This window comes from Tachysurus vachellii, chromosome 26 (genome assembly GCF_030014155.1).
Source record: "Tachysurus vachellii isolate PV-2020 chromosome 26, HZAU_Pvac_v1, whole genome shotgun sequence".
NCBI lineage: Eukaryota > Metazoa > Chordata > Actinopteri > Siluriformes > Bagridae > Tachysurus > Tachysurus vachellii.
The window spans coordinates 12,914,450-12,936,149 of NC_083485.1; the positions used below are offsets into that span (position 1 = coordinate 12,914,450).

The 21,700-nt window shown below is 39.0% G+C and overlaps 1 protein-coding gene across 7 annotated transcripts in view; it reads left to right on the forward strand.

Annotated features, from left to right (window-relative positions):
- mast4 (microtubule associated serine/threonine kinase family member 4) overlaps positions 1 to 21,700 on the forward strand; it is an 87,072-nt gene that overhangs the window by 29,409 nt on the left and 35,963 nt on the right. For 3 of the 7 annotated variants that reach the window (XM_060863623.1, XM_060863624.1, XM_060863627.1), the window contains 2 exons: positions 13,592 to 13,623; positions 21,269 to 21,349. In XM_060863623.1, coding sequence (XP_060719606.1) covers positions 13,592 to 13,623; positions 21,269 to 21,349 — 113 coding nt within the window. Of the gene's footprint in view, positions 1 to 13,591; positions 13,624 to 18,871; positions 19,295 to 21,268; positions 21,350 to 21,700 lie in introns of those variants that run through there. The other 4 variants (XM_060863625.1, XM_060863630.1, XM_060863629.1 and 1 more) reach the window with 2 other exon arrangements.

Below are 21,700 nucleotides of genomic sequence, written 5' to 3' on the forward strand. Positions count from 1 at the left end.
TTGCGCTGTCTTTTGTCCCATACCGTCTTGTCTGTCTTGTTTGTCTTGTCTTGCACTGTTTGCACCAGGTTGCACAGTTGCACTTTTTGTATCTAGGACTAACTTACTAAGTCCTTAGCTCTGTCTTCACTGTGTACTGCAACAGCTATATACGGTTGAAATGACAATAAAAGCTTCTTGACTTGATTCCTGTGAACGTGATCCGGGTTTGTGCATTTACCAACTTTGTTACTTACCAAAATGCACGTGTAGCATGAATGACAGGGGAATGTGAGCGGTGGGACACAAAAGAGTTGAGGGATGAGAAATAGGTGAGAGTATGGAGTTGTTTTCTCCATGTGTGCGTTTCTGACAAATATACACATGATCGAATCAACTGAGTTGGATTCAGACCACAACAAACAAGCCCAGTGTGAAAAGCCACCTTAAAGGCAAATTTACAACATGGATATGTTTGAAATTTTGGTTTGTACAGTAAGTAACTGAGGAGAAGACGGTTATAAACTACAGTAGTTGTTTTTATGCTGCAATTGATTCCTCGCTATTCAAATGTAAAAATGGTGAACGGCTCATCGTCCCGCTGTGATTTTCCCCACTTTATTGGAACTCGATTGCTTTTCCTGGGAACATCTATAAAGAGAGTGCTGCAAATTTCATTCATTCATTCATTCATTTTCTACCGCTTATCCGAACTACCTCGGGTCACAGGGAGCCTGTTCCTATCTCAGGCGTCATTGGGCATCAAGGCAGGATACACCCTGGACGGAGTGCCAATCCATCGCAGGGCACACACACACACACTCATTCACTCACGCAATCACACACTACAGACAATTTTCCAGAGATGCCAATCAACCTACCATGCATGTCTTTGGACCGGGGAAGGAGACCGGAGTACCCGGAGGAAACCCCCAAGGCACGGGGAGAACATGCAAACTCCACACACACACACAAGGTGGAGGCGGGAATCGAACCCCCAACCCTGGAGGTGTGAAGGCGAACGTGCTAACCACTAAGCCACCGTGCCCCCTGCTGCAAATTTGCCCAATTTAAAGACCATCAGAACATAACTCCTCTCACATCACCACCAGAATGAAGTTCCTGGTTACACCATTGACAACACAGTTACAGAAGGGACATGAGATCGAATCCCACTCTGTCACCCAGATGACGACGAGGTTCCCTTTTGAGGGAAGGTTTCTTTCTCATATCGTCTCAGGGAGATTTTCCTCACCACTGTCACCTCTGGCTTGCTCATTAGGGATACATTTAAAATATATCCTTGATTTGTATATTTCTGTAAAGCCACTTTGGGACGATGTTCATTGTTTAAAAAAAATAAATTGAGTTATATAGACTTGAATCAGATAACAGATATTTATAGTTATTTATTTATTTTCTTGTGACTTAGACACTAAACTAAAGCTAAAGCTACTTTCCCACATACACTGATTTTTCCGCCTCGAGTCTCCAGCCGCTGTCCTGTGGTCATCAGTAGGTGTTTCTACAACTGGTTGCCATAGTAATAAGGCTTATCAGCGGGTGTCACAGCCAGCGTTCCACTTCACAACAAATCAGTTTTCTTGCGGCTAAAATGAAACATTGTGGAGGGAGATTTTGCGTTTGTATGTATAGAAAATTAAGCAGTGTCGATCTGCATCATGTCATACGAGATGCACCGAGTCGCTCCTCGTATTTGCAAAAGTTCAAATTTTCTTTATTTTGTCATGACGCCGGACACAAACGCATCCAGTCTCTGAAGCTTGCCGGCGCTCGTGTTGCTTTGTCGTGATGCAGTACAAGCTGAACCGATCTTCCCTCATGTACACGAATCTTAACCTCCAGTACGACACGAGGAAGAAGGCAGCAGCCTTCTGGTGACTTTCTCGCCGCTCTCTTACCCCCTCCACAACTTCCTGTACACATGCCGCAGGGTTAACAGAAGCTCATCACAGCTTTCTTCTTTCACCACCTCGGCCACGCTACATCTAGCGTCAGAGCTTTAAATCGGTCTCAGACGCGTGGATCGTCTCGCAGGAACTTCAGACTTCATCAGTTGCTGATTAATTAAAGATTTGAAACAGTAGCAAGCCTCAAACAACACATTCACTCAGTAACTTTAGTGAATTTTATTTATTTCATTTTGATCGTGATTTTTTTTTTTTTAGCTCATTAACATTTGAGCTAATTACGGCATGTGATTAAAAATGCGGAACGTCCTCGTGGGTGTTTATTAACCACAGCTTTCTTTTGGTCTCATGCTAATTCAGGAGCATAAAAAAGCCAAGATTTACATTTGGATTCTTTTTATTTATTTATTTATTTATTTATTTATTTATTTATTTATTTATTTATTTATTTAAGCATATAAATCTCCTCCATCTTTAAATGACTTCCTGTTCACCTAATGTGCTCATTACATACAGTATGTATTTTCATTAAGTATAATATTATATTTATGATATATGATATTCAAATAAACTACAGTATTTAATATAGCGATAATTTAATATTTCTAATATGAACCTTTTCTGAAACGTTGATCATTTATAACATGGTTTCTGAATTTTACGTTTTTTTTTTTTTTTTTACACTTGTAGAAGTATTTTCAGGTTAAGGCTGAACTCAGCCGACTGACTGCTCTGGCGGCTTCTGTTCCATGTAAATGTATTTTCTAGCTGCTTATATGTTCCAGTTTACTGTAAACCCTCCTGGCCGGAGCTCATAAATCTGCTCATAAATCTGTGTGTGTTTATATCTGCATTGTCTGTCTGCTACTCAGCATCAACACTGTAACAGAGGAATCACGCTCCCTTTACCACAAACCATGCAGAAGGACTTCACTTAATGTTTACAGCACTGGAACAGTGTAGAGGAGCAGATATACAAAACTACTTCCTCTGTTTTGTTGTGCTGTGAGTCAGCTGTGTGGTTAGTGAGCTGAAACTGTGTGTGTGTGTATAGGTTTGTGTGTATATGCTGTATATACTTGTGTATGTGTGTGTGTGTGGTTTTGTGTGCATATTTGTGTGCTTGTTTGGGTAGGTTTGTATACATACTATATGTATATATAGTGTGGGTGTGTGTATTTGTGTGTATATATTTGTGTGTGTGTGTGTGTGTATAGGTTTGTACAGTATATATATTTGTGTGTTTGTGTGAGTGAGTGTGCTCATCAGCTTGTTCTACCCCTTAATTTCACCACCACACAGGAAATGTGTAGGTGATGCAGTTAGATTTAGAAATTGCGTTACGCTCCTTGCAGTGTGGTGTGAATGTGACTGTATATGTCAAGTTGCATTAGGAAAATCTGAGGTAAACTTTGCTTTGTTACTTGCACAACCTGTGATGAGGTTTAGAGGCTTTTCTTCTACTACACTGAACTGAAAGGAAACAAGACGAGTGCTTTAACAGCCGAACGAAGTTTGTGTGTTAATGACTGTTTCCATTCAGCCCTGCTGTAGTAAACTGTGCTCTAGCACCGTGTGCATTCACACTTATTACACCAGGAAGTACAGAAGACGCAAAGTGTTTCTTTTCAATCGATTGCATCTGATTTGTTTCTCAAACGATTCTGCATTCATGTGTGAAGCAAAATTTTGGAGTTGAAATACATTGAACATAAGCATGAACAACATTGGGAATACGCTGTTATGGGAAAATAATCTACAGTGTTGTGGCCATGACAAACCCAGCATTGTTCTCTCATCAGCTTCTGGTTTATGTTGATTAGCCAGAAAAGAAAAGAAAAGAAAAAACATAGAAACTGCAGAGCACAAATTCCTCTGCTGACTCTGGAGACTCCTTTCATAAATACTAAATAAACTTCAGTGCAAATAAAGCTGCATATCAACAACTACATACAGTATGTTAATATCTGTAATTGTTTTACAATACAAATCCGTATGCCAGTTGTTACTATAGAAACAGCAAAACATTATTTAGCTAGATTTTAAATTTTATTGCCGAACCAGTTTTTATCCAAGTAAACGATCGGCGTCTTTAACACCCGACTTCACACAGAAAATTATTCATAAATTAAGACGTCCTATTCGATGTAGATGCTCGTTACATAGAGTTGTGCAGTAAAGGCTACCAAGTGACCAGTGGAATTTAGTAGAAAACGGAAAATAAAATCCTTTACGACTTCCAATGTTCGGAATGGTTCATCAATTTTACTTTTAGTTATGACTAAATGTTTTGCTTTGCTTTTAGTCAGATAAGTCAAACGTCTTGAAATTTCTATTTTTTTTTTTCCAGAATAAAAGAAATATTATTGAAATGTTCATGACCTTCTTACTGAATGAACAGATATATGTATAGAAATATACGTTATTGTTCATGATGAATGTCAGTCTTCTTATTATTATGCCTTAAATGCAGCAACTGTGTACAATATAATGTTGTATATTGAGTAAAAAAAAAAAAATAAATTACAATGCAGCAAGTTGTATAAAGGATCCATTTATCAACCCGAATAGAAATGAAATTGAATGATGCGGTGCCTGGAAAGTCGCACTCCTGAACTCCACAGACTGCTTTATAAAATGTATGGTTCCATAATTGAAACCCTGGAAGCTGGGTTAACATTTTATGTGAGCGGCCATCAGTTAACGCGTCCTGCCATTAGACTGAATAAACAGAAGCGCCCCTCGTATTAGCTTTGCAATTACAGTTGCAGTAAGCGCTTTCTCCTGAGAGTCTCGCATTTACATTCAAATGACGCGCATCCAAACAGAGGTGGAAAAAAAAAGCACCGTCGTAATGAGGTGAACGTGAAATTGCTTTCTGATTGTTTTCTTTTTTTTTCCTCTCAGCAAAAACGAGCACTTAGGAGGACGTAAGGCAGGACGCAGCGTTTCTGTTCATCTACATACCTCATATACCTCATATATAACAAAGGACGCTGTTCAATCCCGGGTTCAATAGCGGCCTAATGAAAGTGTTGAAGTCGTACGAAGAGAAGAATCAATATCGTTTATCATCTATATCACTGTTTGTCAGTTAGTGCGTGTTTTTGCTGTGTGTACAATCTTTAAGCGAATGCAGCCTTCACAGTACGCTCCTGTTATCTCCTGGTGTAACAGAAGACTCAAATCTTCACAGTGTGACTTTCTGCTTTAGACTGAAGCAGTGTGGAGGTTCGATTTGTATGCGCCTCGTGTCATGTGCTGGATATCTGCTTGCTTGGCACAGGGGTTTGTCTTGTGCTAGGAGTTTCAGTGCTTATCCACACATGGTACACACACACACACACACACACACGCTATGCCACTATCTGTATTTGTTTAGTGCTTTGTAAATATCAGCCTAGGTGTGGCTTACTTTAATGAAATATGAACCATACCATTAAACATCTAATGCCAGCCGCAGGAGCAGGAACTGACCAGAACTGGACTATCAGAGCATGTGTATCCATACATAGAGGGAATTAATTCATATTTTATATAATTATTTAATTTTATTTATTTATTTATTTATTTTTTTCAAATCATTATTTTAACATGTTTTATTTTTTATTACAAATGTTAATTAATTATTAATTACTTATTAATTATTATTATTTATTCTGAATAATTTACATTGTATTAATTTTATTTTATTGATCCATTTTAAGTCAAATTTTGCTGTATTTACAAGACATTCACTACATGATTTCTGATGTAGTTTTCTTTGTAAACACACACGGAGTCTCATGCTATACGTCTGATGATATACTGTACATGTATTTACACTGCATACACCGTGGGCTTCGTTTGCAAAACTTATACTTACAGGTGTCTGAAAAAATATATGCAATATAGACTAAGTATGGAAGATTTTTTTTCGTTAAAATGGTTTCGTTCAATGCCTTATGTAATAAAAATGGGAACTCTTAAATGTCTTAAGAGTTCTCCTAAAGGACGACCCACAGAAAGAAACCTAATCAAAGCTGTTCAGTGAGGAGTCATTCAAATTAGTCCAGCCTTAACACACTGTATGGCTTTGTGCACGGGTGCAGTGTCATATAGGAACAGGTTCAAAAGCGTAGGAAGGCATTCTACACAAATGTGGCAAAGGTTTGGGTAAGACCCGCTGATGATCAGGTGTCCGCAAACGTCTGACCCTATAGTGCATTAGAGTTGTTCTAATATGAAGTATTCCGGGTACTCCGGTTTCCTCCCCCGGTCCAAAGACATGCATGGTAGGTTGATTGGCATCTCTGGAAAATTGTCCGTAGTGTGTGATTGCGTGAGTGAATGAGAGTGTGTGTGTGTGCCCTGTGATGGGTTGGCACTCCGTCCAGGGTGTATCCTGCCTTGATGCCCGATGACGCCTGAGATAGGCACAGGCTCCCCGTGACCCGAGGTAGTTCGGATAAGCGGTAGAAAATGAATGAATGAATGAATGAATGAATGGTTTCTAATCAGAATGATCATCATAAGATTCTGGACTGGACTGAAAAAAAAAAACCCAGATGTGTAAATTTATCATCACTGACTACCCAAATATTTTGGCATATTGACATCATTTTGTTACAGTGATAAATGAACATGACCTTTTCCAGGCAGACGTGGCACAGTCTCAGAGACCGCACGGAGTCCGGCTGCAGGTCGGCGTGATCCCGTACGATTCGACCGATTCCCTTCCATAGACTTTAGACATGTCTATATACTCAGCTGTAAATGCTTACAGAATAAATCAACTATTATTTAGTTCTTTGTAAATGAACACATCTTGTTTTCCCCTGTGCAATTTTCTGTCTTTTGTGCGAGTTTGTATAAAGAAAGACAGAAGAAGCATCATGGGTCTTTTTTTTTCCCTTTCCTGTCTCTCATCACTTTGAAAAGCAAAGCAAAGCGGGTTACAATTACACCATGGAGAAGAAAGGATGCTGAGAAAAACGACATATATTTCCATCCTTTTATCCAGGATTCCTGTTTAAAATCAGACTGTTCCTAAAACAATTGGCATAACTGTAATTCTTACCTAGTTTTAGGAAAGCTATATAATTAGTTTTATTAGGTTGATGTTTTTAAATCTTTATAATAGTCAGAAAAATGAAAGTAAATTGTAGCTCTTGAGTAGAAAAGCAATACACTTTGGATTGGCTATTTAATAGCCTTGAGGCTGTGCCAATGTTTTCTCTTTTTTTCCAGTCTTAAGCAAAAAAAAAAAAAAAAAGAGAGAAAAGACGATAGAAAATGACAGGAAGGTGACATATAGCTCAGTTTTCCACCGTGTAGAGAGTTCACACTTTCACATGTTCATTTTCACTGCTGTCGCTGGGCTTTGATAAATCCTTCATGTAATCTTGTTTCGCTTTTTAGTTCTGTAAGAAGCTTAGACAGTTTTATCATCTTAGCTAAAGGGTCAGAGTGAATTGCCTACATGGTATAACAAATCACAGTGGATTAGTCTGTGTGGGATTTGTCGTTACATACGTTATGTCATGGGTTAATTATAATGACTTAAATTCAGCACATTTATTTGATCAAATGGTGCATATCATGGTTGAGCTGATCCAAATATTTGAGCTGATCGAGATCGAGCTCATTGTGATTGAGCTGATTGTGACTGAGCTGATCTTGATTTTTTTCAGCTGAACGTGATTTATCTGATTTTGTTTAAGCTGATCGTGATTGAGCTGTTCATGATTGTGCTGATCTTGATTATTTGAGCTGATCATGATTGTGCTGATCAGTATTGTTTGAGCTGATCGTGATTATGCTGATCTTGATTATTTGAGCTGATCGTGATTGTGCTGATCTTGATTATTTGAGCTGATCATGATTGTGCTGATCAGTTTTGTTTGAGCTGATCATGGTTGTGCTGATCAGTTTTGTTTGAGCTGATCGTGATTGTGCTGATCTTGATTATTTGAGCTGATCGTGATTGTGCTGATCTTGATTATTTGAGCTGATCGTGATTGTGCTGATCTTGATTGTGCTGATCGGTATTGTTTGAGGTGATCGTGATTGTGCTGATCTTGATTATTTGGGCTGATCATGATTGTGCTGATCAGTATTGTTTGAGCTGATCGTTATTGTGCTGATCATAATTGAGCTAGTTGTGTTTGAACTGATTGTGATTATTTCATCTGATTGTATCTGATTATAAATATCTGACCTAACTGGATTTACTTCAGCTGATTGGGGAGTAAAACAGTAATTTTAGCTAATCTAAGTCATCATTTCAGATAAACCGTCAGTTCAAATAAACATGATCAGTACAAAAAAGTTAGAGCTGAGTTTATTTAAGCTGATCACATTTATTTGAGCTGAAATTTTGATTCATTGGAACTGATTCTAATTAGTGAAGCCGTTTAATTGCGCTGATTGTGATTTTTCAGCTGATCATGTTTCTTTAAACTAGTTGCAATTATTTGAGGTAATTGGGATTTTTTTTTAGCTGAATGCAGTATTTTGTTTATTCTGACGCAGGCAACTTCAGTTTTAATTTTGGCTTTGTTTCGGCTTTAATGTCTTTTTTTTTTAAGTCTTTTATTTGAACGACGTCTTGTCTCTCGTGTCTTGCTGTTAAAATCACTATTTAAAAACCTTCCTATAAAATGAGTTAATTCATATGAAATGGGTCTGCCAAATTACTCTGAATTGTTTCTGTTTTATTGACCCAAGAGGCTGTCACTTCCCTGATAGCTTTGTGTTGGCAGCAGAAGGACACAAAGGTCTTATCAGTCATCTTAATGTAGACATGGCTACCCCCTGTCCACAGGGTCACTGCTCTGTCCTTGGGGGCTTCTCATAAAAGGAAGATGCTGTCAATACCCTGATGGTCTGTTCTCTATCTTACAGCAGTCTGAACTAATCTAAGCAGCTCATAGGGATATCACACAAGTCAGCACTTTGCTAGACTGAGGCTAATGCACGTTTAATCGTGCATTACAACTGAGCAGCTTGGCTTGTTAACTAGCAAGGAGTCGTAGAAAAAGCGTGCATCATTAGATGCATGTTTCAGCGTTGTTTATTTTGATTAGTCTGTCGTTTTGTGGGTTAGAGCAGATTTCAAATCTGGCAGTATGGAACATACAGTATATGGAACCATTAATTCAGTTTGTTTAGCCTTTGTGCATTATTTTTGAAATGGACACTTTAATGATGATCCCTTATATGTTAACAGGCAGAGCAGTTTAAATGCAATATGCTTCATTGAATGCAATAAGACAGACCAAATAATGGATCCGAATACAATATGAACACTAGATACACACAGAAATAAATCCCACGCTCGCTTTGAAACCTGAATTTCAAGAATCGTTCCCATTTTCTCATTTTATTCATATATATGTGTATATATATATATATGTGTATGTGTGTATATATATATATATATATATATGTATATGTATATGTATTCATCTTCTACCGCTTATCCGAACTACCTCGGGTCACGGGGAGCCTGTGCCTATCTCAGGCATCATTGGGCATCAAGGCAGGATACACCCTGGACGGAGTGCCAACCCATCACAGGGCACACACACACACACTCTCATTCACTCACGCAATCACACACTAGGGACAATTTTCCAGAGATGCCAATCAACCTACCATGCATGTCTTTGGACCGGGGGAGGAAACCGGAGTACCCAGAGGAAACCACCGAGGCATGGGGAGAACATGCAAACTCCACACACACAAGGCGGAGGCGGGAATCGAACCCCGACCCTGGAGGTGTGAGGCAAACGTGCTAACCACTAAGCCACAGTGCCCCCCTTTCTCACTTTATTATTATTTTATATTCAAACGGCAGAAAGAAAAAGCTTCCTTTTCGTAATCATTTATAATTAAGACATATCATGGAAAATGAAAATGAATATCCAGCAGAAGAAATTCGAAGGGCCACAGGTCCTCCAAAAACTAGATCTCTAGGATAATCTGAATCTCTTAAACAAGGCGACACGGAGAAATAGCACCATATGAGACTTCTGACTTACTATCATAAGAATTATTCTACGAAAAGCAGTTCATGGACCGTTTCAGTATAATAGATCCTCCTCTCCTGTCAGGGCTATGGTTCCCCCCCACTGAACAGCCTTGTTTTCTCTTTCAGCTCAGAATATAAATCACTTTGTGAGCGTCGGTGAACAATCGTATAGCTTGCTTGGATCTCTTTTTTTCTTTGAATTTAACAGTGTGACTGGGATCTCTGGGAATGTCTGCTTTGAAATTGTGTCTTGCCTGATTTATCTACGAAAAACGTCTGCACTTGTTTCTCGTGTAGTTTTTCATTACATCCGTTGTCCTCTACTTCGGAGACCCTTGCGGCAAAATACTCTCATCTCCCTGTCTTATTATTTACATTTAAACAATACATGAATCAAGTAAGGATGTACGGAAATCTTTCGCAAAACAAAGGGAAACCTGATGAGTTCCCATCATTCAGGAGGCTCGTAAGTCGTCCGTTCTGGGTTTCATTTATCTCGTCACAGGTTCACAGCAGGGTTCACAAAAAAATCTTTGTGGTCACGTAACACCTACATAAGCCCTTTATGACTGCTCATGTAAAACGTCATGAACATTTATATACAATAGTTTAATTCAACAGGCGCCAGATGTCATAACAGGCTACATTATAATTGAACGAGGATGAGGTGAAAGAATATTGTGAAAGCAATATTTGTGGTGACATAATGCATAATGCCTGCATAAGCCCTTCATGACTGCTCATGTCAACCTACATAAACATTTACGGTATATCTTCTTCATAATCTGCTTTTGACTTTTCCCGTTGGGGTCCCCACAGTGAATCATCTGTTTCCACCTAACTCCATCCTCAGCATTCTTTACTCTCGCACAAATTAACTTCATGTCCTCTTTTAACACATCCATATCTCCTCTTTGTCCTTCTTCTTGACCTCTTACCTGGCAGCTCCATCTCCAGCATCCTTCTACCTGTATAACCATCTCCTTCCTCTGTACATGTCCAAACCATCTCAATCTATCCTCTCTGACCTTGTTCCCAAAACAGCCAACATGAGCTGTCTCTCTGATGTGCTGGTTCCTAATCCTGTCCATCCTCGTCACTCCTAAAGAGAACCTCAACATCCTCATCTCTGCTACAGTACCTTCATCTTGGAGTGCCAACCCAAGAGGGCACACACACACTCTCATTCACTCACGCAATCACACACTATGGACAATTTTCCAGAGATGCCAATCAACCTACCATGCATGTCTTGCACCGGGGGAGGAAACCGGAGTACCCGGAGGAGTGCACCGGGGGAGGAAACCGGAGTACCAGGAGGAAACCCCCGAGGCACGGGGAGAACATGCAAATTCCACACACACAAGGTGGAGGCAGGAATCGAACCCCCAACCCTGGAGGTGTGAGGCAAACGTGCTAACCACTAAGCCACCGTACCCCCCCCTGTCTTCTACACCTTTCCTTTTATTCTTGCTGACACTCTTCTGTCACACAACACTACATAAACATATATATATATATATATATATATATATATATATATATATATATATATATATATATATATATATATATATATATATATATACGTATATGTATATGTAATGGTTTAATTCAACAGGTGCCAGATGTCATAACAGGCTACATTGTAAGTGAATGTGGATGGGGATAAGGAACATTGGATACATCCTCACCATTATAAGACCATCACCATTCTGTCATACCTTAAGTGTGTACTAAGCTACGTCAGTTATTATGTCACCCTAATGTCACTTGAATCGGGAGTCAGAAACGTTATGTAAACTCGTGTGAACACCAGATTTAATAAAGGCAGGCTTTATGGAAGTTGATGCCTGATGGAATACACAGTATAAATGTTTCTGTAGTGTTATGTCAGTTGTAATAAAGGGCTTATGTAGTTGACATCTTACCTTATGATAACTCATTTTTAATGACTTTCTAAAGTCACCTGACTTGACAATTTGTCACCATATTTAACACTAAGAAGACGCTAAGAAGCTAATGACGACTGGAATAAACCATCACAAACGTTTATGTCGGTTTGGTCATTTCTATGAAAGTCTTATGTAGTTGTTTACTTAATTGTATGAATACTGCTCTTCCTCATATGTTTCACAAGCATATCCTGTAAAGTGACTAATAACCAGAGTCATATGTTCAATCTTGATGGTTTCTCAGCACATAGCTTCGTCTCAGTGGTTAGATGTTTATTCACGGTATGTTGCTCTGCTCGAGTCTGTTATCTCGATCACACCATCTCGCCCTCCATCCTGCTGCGCTCTTTTACTCGTTCTGTCTCATTACATTTAAATTGTGCTAGTCTGCTCACTGCGCACTTATGTTATGGCACCATATGGAGTAGCTGGAGGTAGAAAGCGTGCATCAGGACTTTTTCAGCGCTTGTTAGAAAACTGTAGCAGCACGAAGGAGTCCAAAACTCTGACAATACACTCTTTCTAGGAACATTCTGGAAAAACCAGATACTCTGTCTGCTTATTATTGTCTCTCTTACTTTCGTACACTTTATGCCAATGATAGTCAGATGACTTAAAACGGTGATGAATCTACAATCTAATATTTTCATTCTTTCTCTTCACCCGTGTATAATTGAACAGCTTTCTGCATTTCCTGTAGACTCACGGTTTCCCTGGAGTCCTGTTCCAATCCTAGAGGCTGCTTTTGGAATTTATTACAAAAGCGCCCTCTGCTGGAGATTTTGTAATAGTGATTAGTGAATAGAAAAGTGATTTTGTTTACATGTAGGTGAATTGAAAGTGATCAAATAAGTAGAATTTGGTTAAAAGAAAATGACTGCAGATTAATTTTGGTGCTGTACGATTTACTGTATATGACAGCTTATAACATTTCTATGAATATCTATGACATATCACAGATCCTCAAAGGCCAACTCCTGTATATCTGTATGTGCTTGGTAGAAATGTCAAGCATTATGCTATGACATGTTGATGAATTTAACACCAATGGTTATTACACTGTTATAATAGGCTTATGTAGAATTGCGTCAGCTTTATGCATTATTTCTCTTTTTCTATAAATACCTTTGACAATCACAAGAGTTGGATATATTTTTTGACCCTTAGGTAATGTGAGGTTTAGATGAGAGCTTATAACATTTTTATGACTATCTAAGGTCCAGGATTATAGAATCCTGTATATTGGTGTATTACTGGCACTTGGTGAATATATGTATATAAACACACACACACACACACACACACACACACACACACACTGCATAACTTCTGGACTCTTGACTTCATGACTTTAATATTCCTTGACTTTGTATTTTGGAGTTTATGGGAAAATGGGTCACCTCTTTGAACCAATGAGCCCGAGCAGTGAAGTCATAGCAGGCCATGAATAGTGATGTGTGTGAGTGTGTCTCGATTGTGTTGTTATATTCACGGCTCGAGCTCAGGGTTAAAAAGCTAGCTCATTGTAATTATTCTCCTCACCCTCTCTCTCCATTGAGAGATGCCAGCATTAAAAAAAAACTTCCCACGCTTCCAACAGCACAGTTTAGTTAACAGCACTTCCTCTAACTCCTTGAATGTGCTTGAACTGTGGAATAATCCTACGTTTCGACTCAACTCCACCTTCTCCTTTTTTTCTCTCTCTTTTACAGAAGGAGCTCAGTCTGCCCAGGAGAGGGAGCTTGTAAGTAAACACTCTCATTGTGTTCTTGCGCTTGTTATGTGCCACAAACCGAGTTATACACAGTTCATGCAGAAACATCATCCTGACTCAGTGGTTTCATTCTAATCCTTATACTGCGTAAATGTTTTGAAGTCTGATCCTTTTAATATGTCGAATCTCAAAACTCTCAGGCAAACCGAACCACAAACCTGTTTACCAGTCAAACATGTTATATGATCCATTTTACTCTAATAGTCACGTATCATTACACATACTGTCACAAATTATGTTTACAGGTGTGTTTACTGTATGATGATACAAATGTTGTTCGATTATGTAGCTATATTTTACCTTATTTTTAAAAAAGGCCACTGTAAATATGTGGTAGAATTACAGACATGGCAACCCTGACTGTCTAATTGTGAATATCGATCCCAAAAAAACATTTTTGGGATTTTTAATGATGGTTCTAGACCTTTGAATTTTTTCTGAGCTGTATGGAAATCACTAATTCTATATTATTATTATTCTGTATTATTTTACAAGCATCTCGTCCGCTGAACATTTGCACGGTCGCACAAAGTTTCACCCAGGTTGCCTTTTTTTTATCTCTTCTGTATCTGTCTCATTCTGAGCAGTGTTGGTTTTCCTGTGGAGAATTTGTAGGGTTCGTGTCAAGCCATCACTCACTAAAGTTGGCGTCGCTGCTGTTTTCCGCTTCTTCAGACTAGCTTTAGCCTTCGAGGCTCTCTGGCTCTTGTCGTCACACCTAGCCTTGGATTTTGGCAGCTTCTGTCCATTTCTTCCTTTAGCACATGAGATTCCAGCCTGCGGCCTGCCATCTGGAGGAGCTGCCTGGCTTATAATTGATGACTGCTAATAAAAAGCTCCCCCACACACACACACACACGCGCACACACACACACACACACACTTGAATCATAGTTACACGCGGTTGTTATTGGATGTGTAAGATAACAGCCTCTGTTAAGGAAACGTGTATACAGAGGCTTTTAATACGGAGCTTTAACCTCTTTAGAAGGAAGTTCAGCTTGTAGTCGTCTGGGAAGTCGTCCAACAAAAGGATATGATCCAGGGGAAGATTGGCAGGCTTTATAAGCACATGCTGCTGACAACAGATCTCATGTAAACAATATTGCATTTCCGTTCAGGGTTTAATTAGCTTTAACTGTTTGGTTGTTTTTTGGTAAGTTTTAGACAAATTAAATCCTGGTTTCTTGTGTAGTTCGAGAAAAATCTGCATTTCGTCATGCAGAATATGAAGTCAGGGTCTGAAATGGGTGAAAAAAGTGTAAAAAATCCAAACCTGGCATTGGGATGATTCTGTTTATGACACCATGATGATGACTGATCATTTGTCCCAGTTATAGCTTTTTCTCTTTATTCATTTGAGCTAATATGAAGTCATCCATGGTTTATTTACAGACTTACAGCACCGTAGCTGTCTACCATCCAGATGGCATGCGGGCTGAGAGGAGCTTTATAGATAGACCTGGAAATGGTGCAAACTGTCAATCATCTGTCAGAAATGTCACTTTATTTTAAGCAGGTGTTAAATTTCATGTTAAATTTCCATATTCTGGTGGCTTTAAAGCCAAATTTATTAAAGCAGACACAATGAAATTACGATGTAACGGTTAGTAAATAAAATCAAAATTCAGTATCAAAAACCTTTACATTTTTAAAAAAATACTAGTCAATCATTGTCAATCACAGTCAATCATACTAGGAAATCATTGTATGTGATATCTGTCTCGTCATCAGGTGCTCACAGAACTTTAGACTGGATTTAATGTACTTCCATTTTGTTTGTCAACTCTTAGTCTCTTGAAGTGAAGAAGAACAGAACAGAACGGGGCACAGAAGCCTTTATTATCGCCACATATACATTACAGCACAGTGGAATTCTTTTCTTCACGTACCCCAACTGAGGAGGTCGGGGTCAGTGTGCAGGGGCAGCTATGATACAGCGCCCCTGGAGCAGGGAGGGTTGAGGGCCTTGCTCAAGGGCCCAACAGTGGCAGCTTGGCTGTGCTGGGCCTTGAACCCCGATCCTCCGATCAATAACCCAGAGCCTTAACCAGTTGAGCCACCAATGCTGGAGGTGTGGGCGTTTTCCCTTAAAATGAAAGAGAAGATCCCGGTAAAGGTAAAAGTTATTTGTAAAGCATCTTAACCCTTAAAACAGCTAATAAGGTCAAAAAGTCCTAGGAGAAGTGAGGAGGACATTTAAGAGGATTAAGAGTTTCTTTATCAGAGGAAAAAATGGCTGAAAGCTGAAGAGGGAGAAGGAACGTGTTGTATATAATATTTAATAATGATAGTGAGTTAATAAGGTGATACCGATTAGATCGTGTAGGGATTATTTTATGACCCATGATATTAGAGATAACAGATTTATATATGTATATATTAGCGATACTCTAACATCTCTGAAATCCCGCAGCGGTAAAAATGATATAATTTGTCTCTATGACATTTCTGCTCTTAACATTACATCTATTACATTTATCACATACAAAGTGAAGGTTTATAATAGACTCCTTTTTTAGTTTTTACTAGAGTCCTATTAGAATCACAGTCCTCAAAAGAATCTCACCTAGTAACAGGTTAAGCCCCGCCTCCTCTCTAAGATAAAAGCTGTTGTATTTTCCTTCCGAGTCGCTCTGCGCTCTGAAGATGATTTCTAGTTAGTAGTTTAACTAAATTAGGAGCTCTCTGAGATCATTCTGAGACTCTTTATGAATACAAGCTCTGATTTATAATAAGTGGTAAATTGTAGTACAAGACAAATATTTGAGAACAAAGGAAGCTTCTAGATACGAGTAGTTATGTATGGGCTTCACATCACACCTCCATCTTGATTATTTTCCTGTGACATCACTCCCTAACAGCTTTTATTCCTTACTTGAATGCCGGTTATAAATAAACATGAACATGAGCTGTTGCATATTTTATTGTGGGCTACAGGCACAGTTAACCGGAGCGGAATCCAGTGATGAAGAAAACAAGGCTCTGTTAAAAGCCTGTCTTTTTGATTCATCTCAGATTAAAACAGTAAAATCAAGGCATTGTTTGAGCTGAATTGCTTCTGAACTAAGGGGAAAGTGTTTGTGGTTGTATTCAGGGGTTGAGTCTGTTTTCTGAAATCATTCATTGTGAGATCCTGACTGTAGGAGCAGGCTTTATAGCGAGCTTTAAATAAAATCTTTGTCCACACTGTTGCCCTGAGATCCACACCTGTTGGAGCGAAAGCCTCTTCATGCTGATGGGATCTATTACTGTGGACAGATTAGTGCAAGAAATGTCATGCCAAGACCTGAGAGAGCTTCCAAACATGTTTGTTACCAGATATTGACAGCATGATATCTTAAAAACATGTTGAATCTGTCAGATGATGTACACGGATACATACGTAGTTCATTTTTCTTTTTATTACACAGATTCCAGTAATTATTTAAACTATTGTTTAAGTTTCTTTACTAAATCTACTTCTTTACAAAATATAGTATATAACATGATATATTCCAAGCACAGACTTTTCACTATTCACTTTGATGGACGTGTATTTTTTTTGTTTTGTTTTGCGTTTATGTAACGTGTTTGTTTTACCTTTTAGATATTTACTACTTAAGTCTGACTATTTTTAGGGCGACGTTAATATTGCTGACTTGGAGTCATGCTGTGGATTAGATCATGAAGAAGATCTAGATCCACCATGTTGACTAAAATGCCATGGTTCACTCAGTGGGTGGGGCTTAGCACCACAGGCATTGCACATATGGGTGGAAGAAAAAAAATCTGACCAAAAATCAAACCCAAACTAGAATCCAGAAGTCTTTGAATCGGTATAAAACGTGAGTCGTAAGCCGTACAGTATGTGGTGTTTTGAAGGCAGAACTGCATTTCATGTAGTTTCCAGTCAGCTGAAGCTGAAAGTGTTGACAGACTCACTTCATTATAGGCAGAACTTTAAATACTTAGTACATTTTTTTTCTTGTGACCGTCCCAGAAACGCTCTTAAATGGCATTCTTAATTGTCCCAAGGCACTCGTTATTGTCTCAAATCCCAAACTGTGTCCTGTGTCCTTTTAAAAATGTCACTGCAAGACAACACAGGAGAAAGAATTCGAATGGAAAGTTTAATGGAGGCACAGTGTGTTTCTCCAGAATCTACTGTGAAAATGACTGAATGCATTTGATTTAATATCCGAGGGGGAAAAGTGAAAAAGATGTAGAAGTGTGTAATATCAAAGTTGGATTAAGGTCTACCTCAGAACTGCCTTAGAACTGCCTCAGTTTTAAGGTAATGGAAATGTCCTGAATTTATTTAGCACTTCACTCAATCAAGCTTGTGTGTGTGTGTGTGTGTGTGTGTGTGAGAGTGTGTGTGTTTACATACAAGAAATGTAGAGCTTTCTTTTGTATAATTTTTCATACAGCTAGCCAAGATAACACAAACTAGCTAACCATTAATAGTAAATATCCAGAAAATCTTGTTGTTGTGCTAAGCTTGTATTGTTAGCTAGCTGTAGTGAACACCGACAGGCTTAACGAATAAAACGCAGAGGCATTAATTCACTACATAGCGAGTACACTGATGTTTAGTGTAGAAGGATCATTTCTTTTTTTTTTTAAATATTAGCGAGAATAGCAAGAAGGATACTTGCTTAGCAAAATCATGTTGAACTAAATGACAGGTTTTCTAGAATTTTCTGCCAAACATGAACTGTAAAAAAACCAGTCTTCTTGTTATGCTAAGCAAATATTTGTCTTGGTTTGTTAGCTACCTGATGAATGAGAATCTAAATGATTCATTAATTCAGGTTTTCTTCATTACATAGTGAATACACTGCCGTAACTGCTAATATTAGCGAGAATAGCAAGAAGGATAATTGCTTAGCAAAATCATGTTGAACTAAATGACAGGTTTTCTAGAATTTTCTGCTCACTAAATCCCCAAATCCATTGGGATTAAGGCACCAGATCACTCCAATTACCTTTGCCCTGCTGAACTGGGGTCTTATGTAAAAACAAATAAAGCCACGTGACATTTCATCTCATCTCATTTTGGTCCTGAGCCTGAGAAATGTTTGTAGAGGGTTAGAATTGGTCCTGTGACACAAAAGATGGCATTGAAATGCAAATGAATGTTTTGGTGGAAGCTGTAGCCGGAATGATAAGCACAAACTGATAAGCGCAGGAAATAAAGACAGCGGGATGAAAATCTAAAAATCCAGTGTTGTGTGAGGCATCATTGAAGAGGTCTAGTGTAGTCTAGTGTAAAGGAGATAAAAATCCATACTCTGTGTTTGGCTCTGCTGACGTAAGGGTCTTCCACCGGTGGAGGAGGGGCGCTGGAACCCAGGCATGCATGTTTGTGTATGGTAGAGAGAACGTGTGAGCAGCAGAGGGATGGGAGGAGAAAGAGAGCCATTGTCCAGCCTCTTAGTGCTCCACAGGCGACCGAGGATCACATCTGACAGCTAGGGTTAGAAGTCTAAGGACAGGGGAGAAGAAGAGGAAAAAAATCGCCAGCAGCTTTCTCGTCCCTGTTTAATGTGACGTGAGGTTCTGCGAAAAAATATCATGTGCACAATAGATCAATCGAGTCTAGCACAGCCATGAAAGCCCAGCGGGAGAGGTTAAGGATTCCAGGGCTGACACTCGAGTGAGTATTTCCTCTCTTTTGTGTTTACTGCGTCGTCTTCGTTTACGCGGAGAACGGTCGAGAGGTGCAGCATTACCACAGCAGCAGCTTCTGCAGTATGCCCTAAGAGAAGAGCAACAAAATAAAGCTAATCAAGGTTTGTTGTGTTGAAACTGAGCTCAGATCAGTTTTAGGATTCGCTCATGTCATAGGGTGTGTGATGGATGATCCTGGATCAGTGAGAATCAGAGCTGTGTTTGTAAATGAACATTAGAGATCTGCAGCTGTAGAACCTGCCAGCTTGCCTGTCTGTTTGCATGATGATGTGACGTACAAAGATGTGGCTCCTGTTACCATCGCCGTAATTCTCTCTACAGTATGATGATGCGTAGCCCAAACGTCCGAATTACCCTTGTAGAGACCTGATCGGTATGGTGTTAAATCCGTCCCATCTCATATTTACCATGCTCTCTCATTTCTTATTCTTTATTCCTGTCTCAGGGACTTGTCATTTTTATTATTATTGTTATTTTTTTTAACCTTATTTTCTTCAGAGAGGTCACGGCAAGCACATGTTTACATCTGCTGTAGCTGATTGTGTTGCATCACCACAAGTGTTGCTAAGCACACCATGCATGCTTATCTCCTGACATGTCAGTTCAGCACTCAGGTGACGTGATTGGTATAGCTTATCAATGGTCTTCTGCACCAGCAGCAATGTATTAATGCACTCGAAGGCCATCAAAAGCAGCCCGGGGCGAGGAAATTTGGAGGTCATGTTCTGGTGTTTGTTTACTGCAGTATGGAGCGTTTGTAGGTTTTGTTTGTAGGGACTAATACCATGATAGATTATGGTATTGGAGACATAATATAAATAAAACCTGGAGAAGGTTTCTCATTGGGGTAGAATTTTGTCTGGGTTCAAGCTCTTAAAAAAAAAAACAACCTTAAATTGACCGTCCCAATCCATGCTGCTCTGTGGTAATGCCTGTAATTCTGTGTAGATGACGTTTCCAGACGATCAGAACGTTTCAGGCACATCTAGATTTTTTAAATGGTTTATCATCTCAAAATGGTGGACAATCTGCCGGTTTCACCTCCAACAACAACAACCTCAGAAGCATGTTGCAGAACTTTTGCCCGAAGCGTCCTGTTTCTCTAGAAACACTGTGCACTATGCTCAAATTTCACAACATCTACACTGCAGTTACTTCTTGGATTCTTCTTCAGAGTTATTAATGTACTGTGGGGTGCAAAATTCTGAGGCCATTAGTTAAAATGTTTGGGTTTTTTTTTTGGTAAAGAACAAATGTTTGCATTCAGATTGAAATGATATCATTAGTTACAACTTTTGCTTAAATGACAACGAGAGCTTTTCATGGACTCCATACATTTTGCGTAAAATAGCACGCACAGCGTTGGAAGAGATCAGACTTGAGGATTATCGGATCTTTATGTGAAAGATTCCAGATTCCCAGATTTTGTAAGTGGCCTCAGATTTTTGGAACCTATTTTATAAACGGTACTAAAAGAGACTCAAGATAATAGTTTGTTAATGTACTTGCAGGTTTAGTTTGATGCTGTTTGCACTTTTAGGGGAAGAAATAGTCAAATCTTTTTCTCTTTGTCTCACTGTGAGAACCATTTAAGGTTCTACAGTATCTAGAACCCTATAGCATGATTTGGGCTCTAAGTCAAACTTCTTTACAAGGTTAAGAACGTTTATCTAGCCAAAGGCCAAAGAACCCTGGAGTTTTCCTCTGAGAGTGTAAACTGTACCTGTCCTTGTCTCTGGGACATGACTGTTATTTTTTTGTTTCTTTTGATGTATATTTCATTCGGAAATGTGGACAACATATAAACAGATTGAAACCGATTTAAATTGTAGTTTTAAAGTACACTATGAATCAAGACAGGGAAAAGTTTGTGTAGTGTAGTCCGATCCATGAGGTCGTACTTTGGTTCAGCATTTACGAAACGTGATTTGACTTGCAGCCTCACTCCAAGAAGCTTGAGCCCGACTCCCACAAGTCCATGCAGCCCATGCAGCCCGCTACACGCCTTCCATTTTTGGAGGTAAGAGCATGCTTCTTCGACATCTTGTTTTTCACGAGCCGAAAGGTTTCACGCACCGATGTTACTCTCTGGGCTGATTTTTTAACAGTAACGGCAGTAACGTTTAATTTTTTATTATTTTTTTTTCTAAATGCTTTTCTGTAATTTCATAGAAAGGGAACGGTGGGCTTATATAACGCGCTCAGCTTTTGTGTCGGCCCTCTTTCAAGTGCAAAATAGGATTTGTGGCTGAATCGAGTAGCGGATGGAGAAAATGAGGTCAGACCGAATCTTAAGAAAAAGAAAGCCATTCTGGGGGAAAAAATTCGGGTTTTAAAAGATGCTGTTTTTGGAAATTGTAAAGCAATGAGA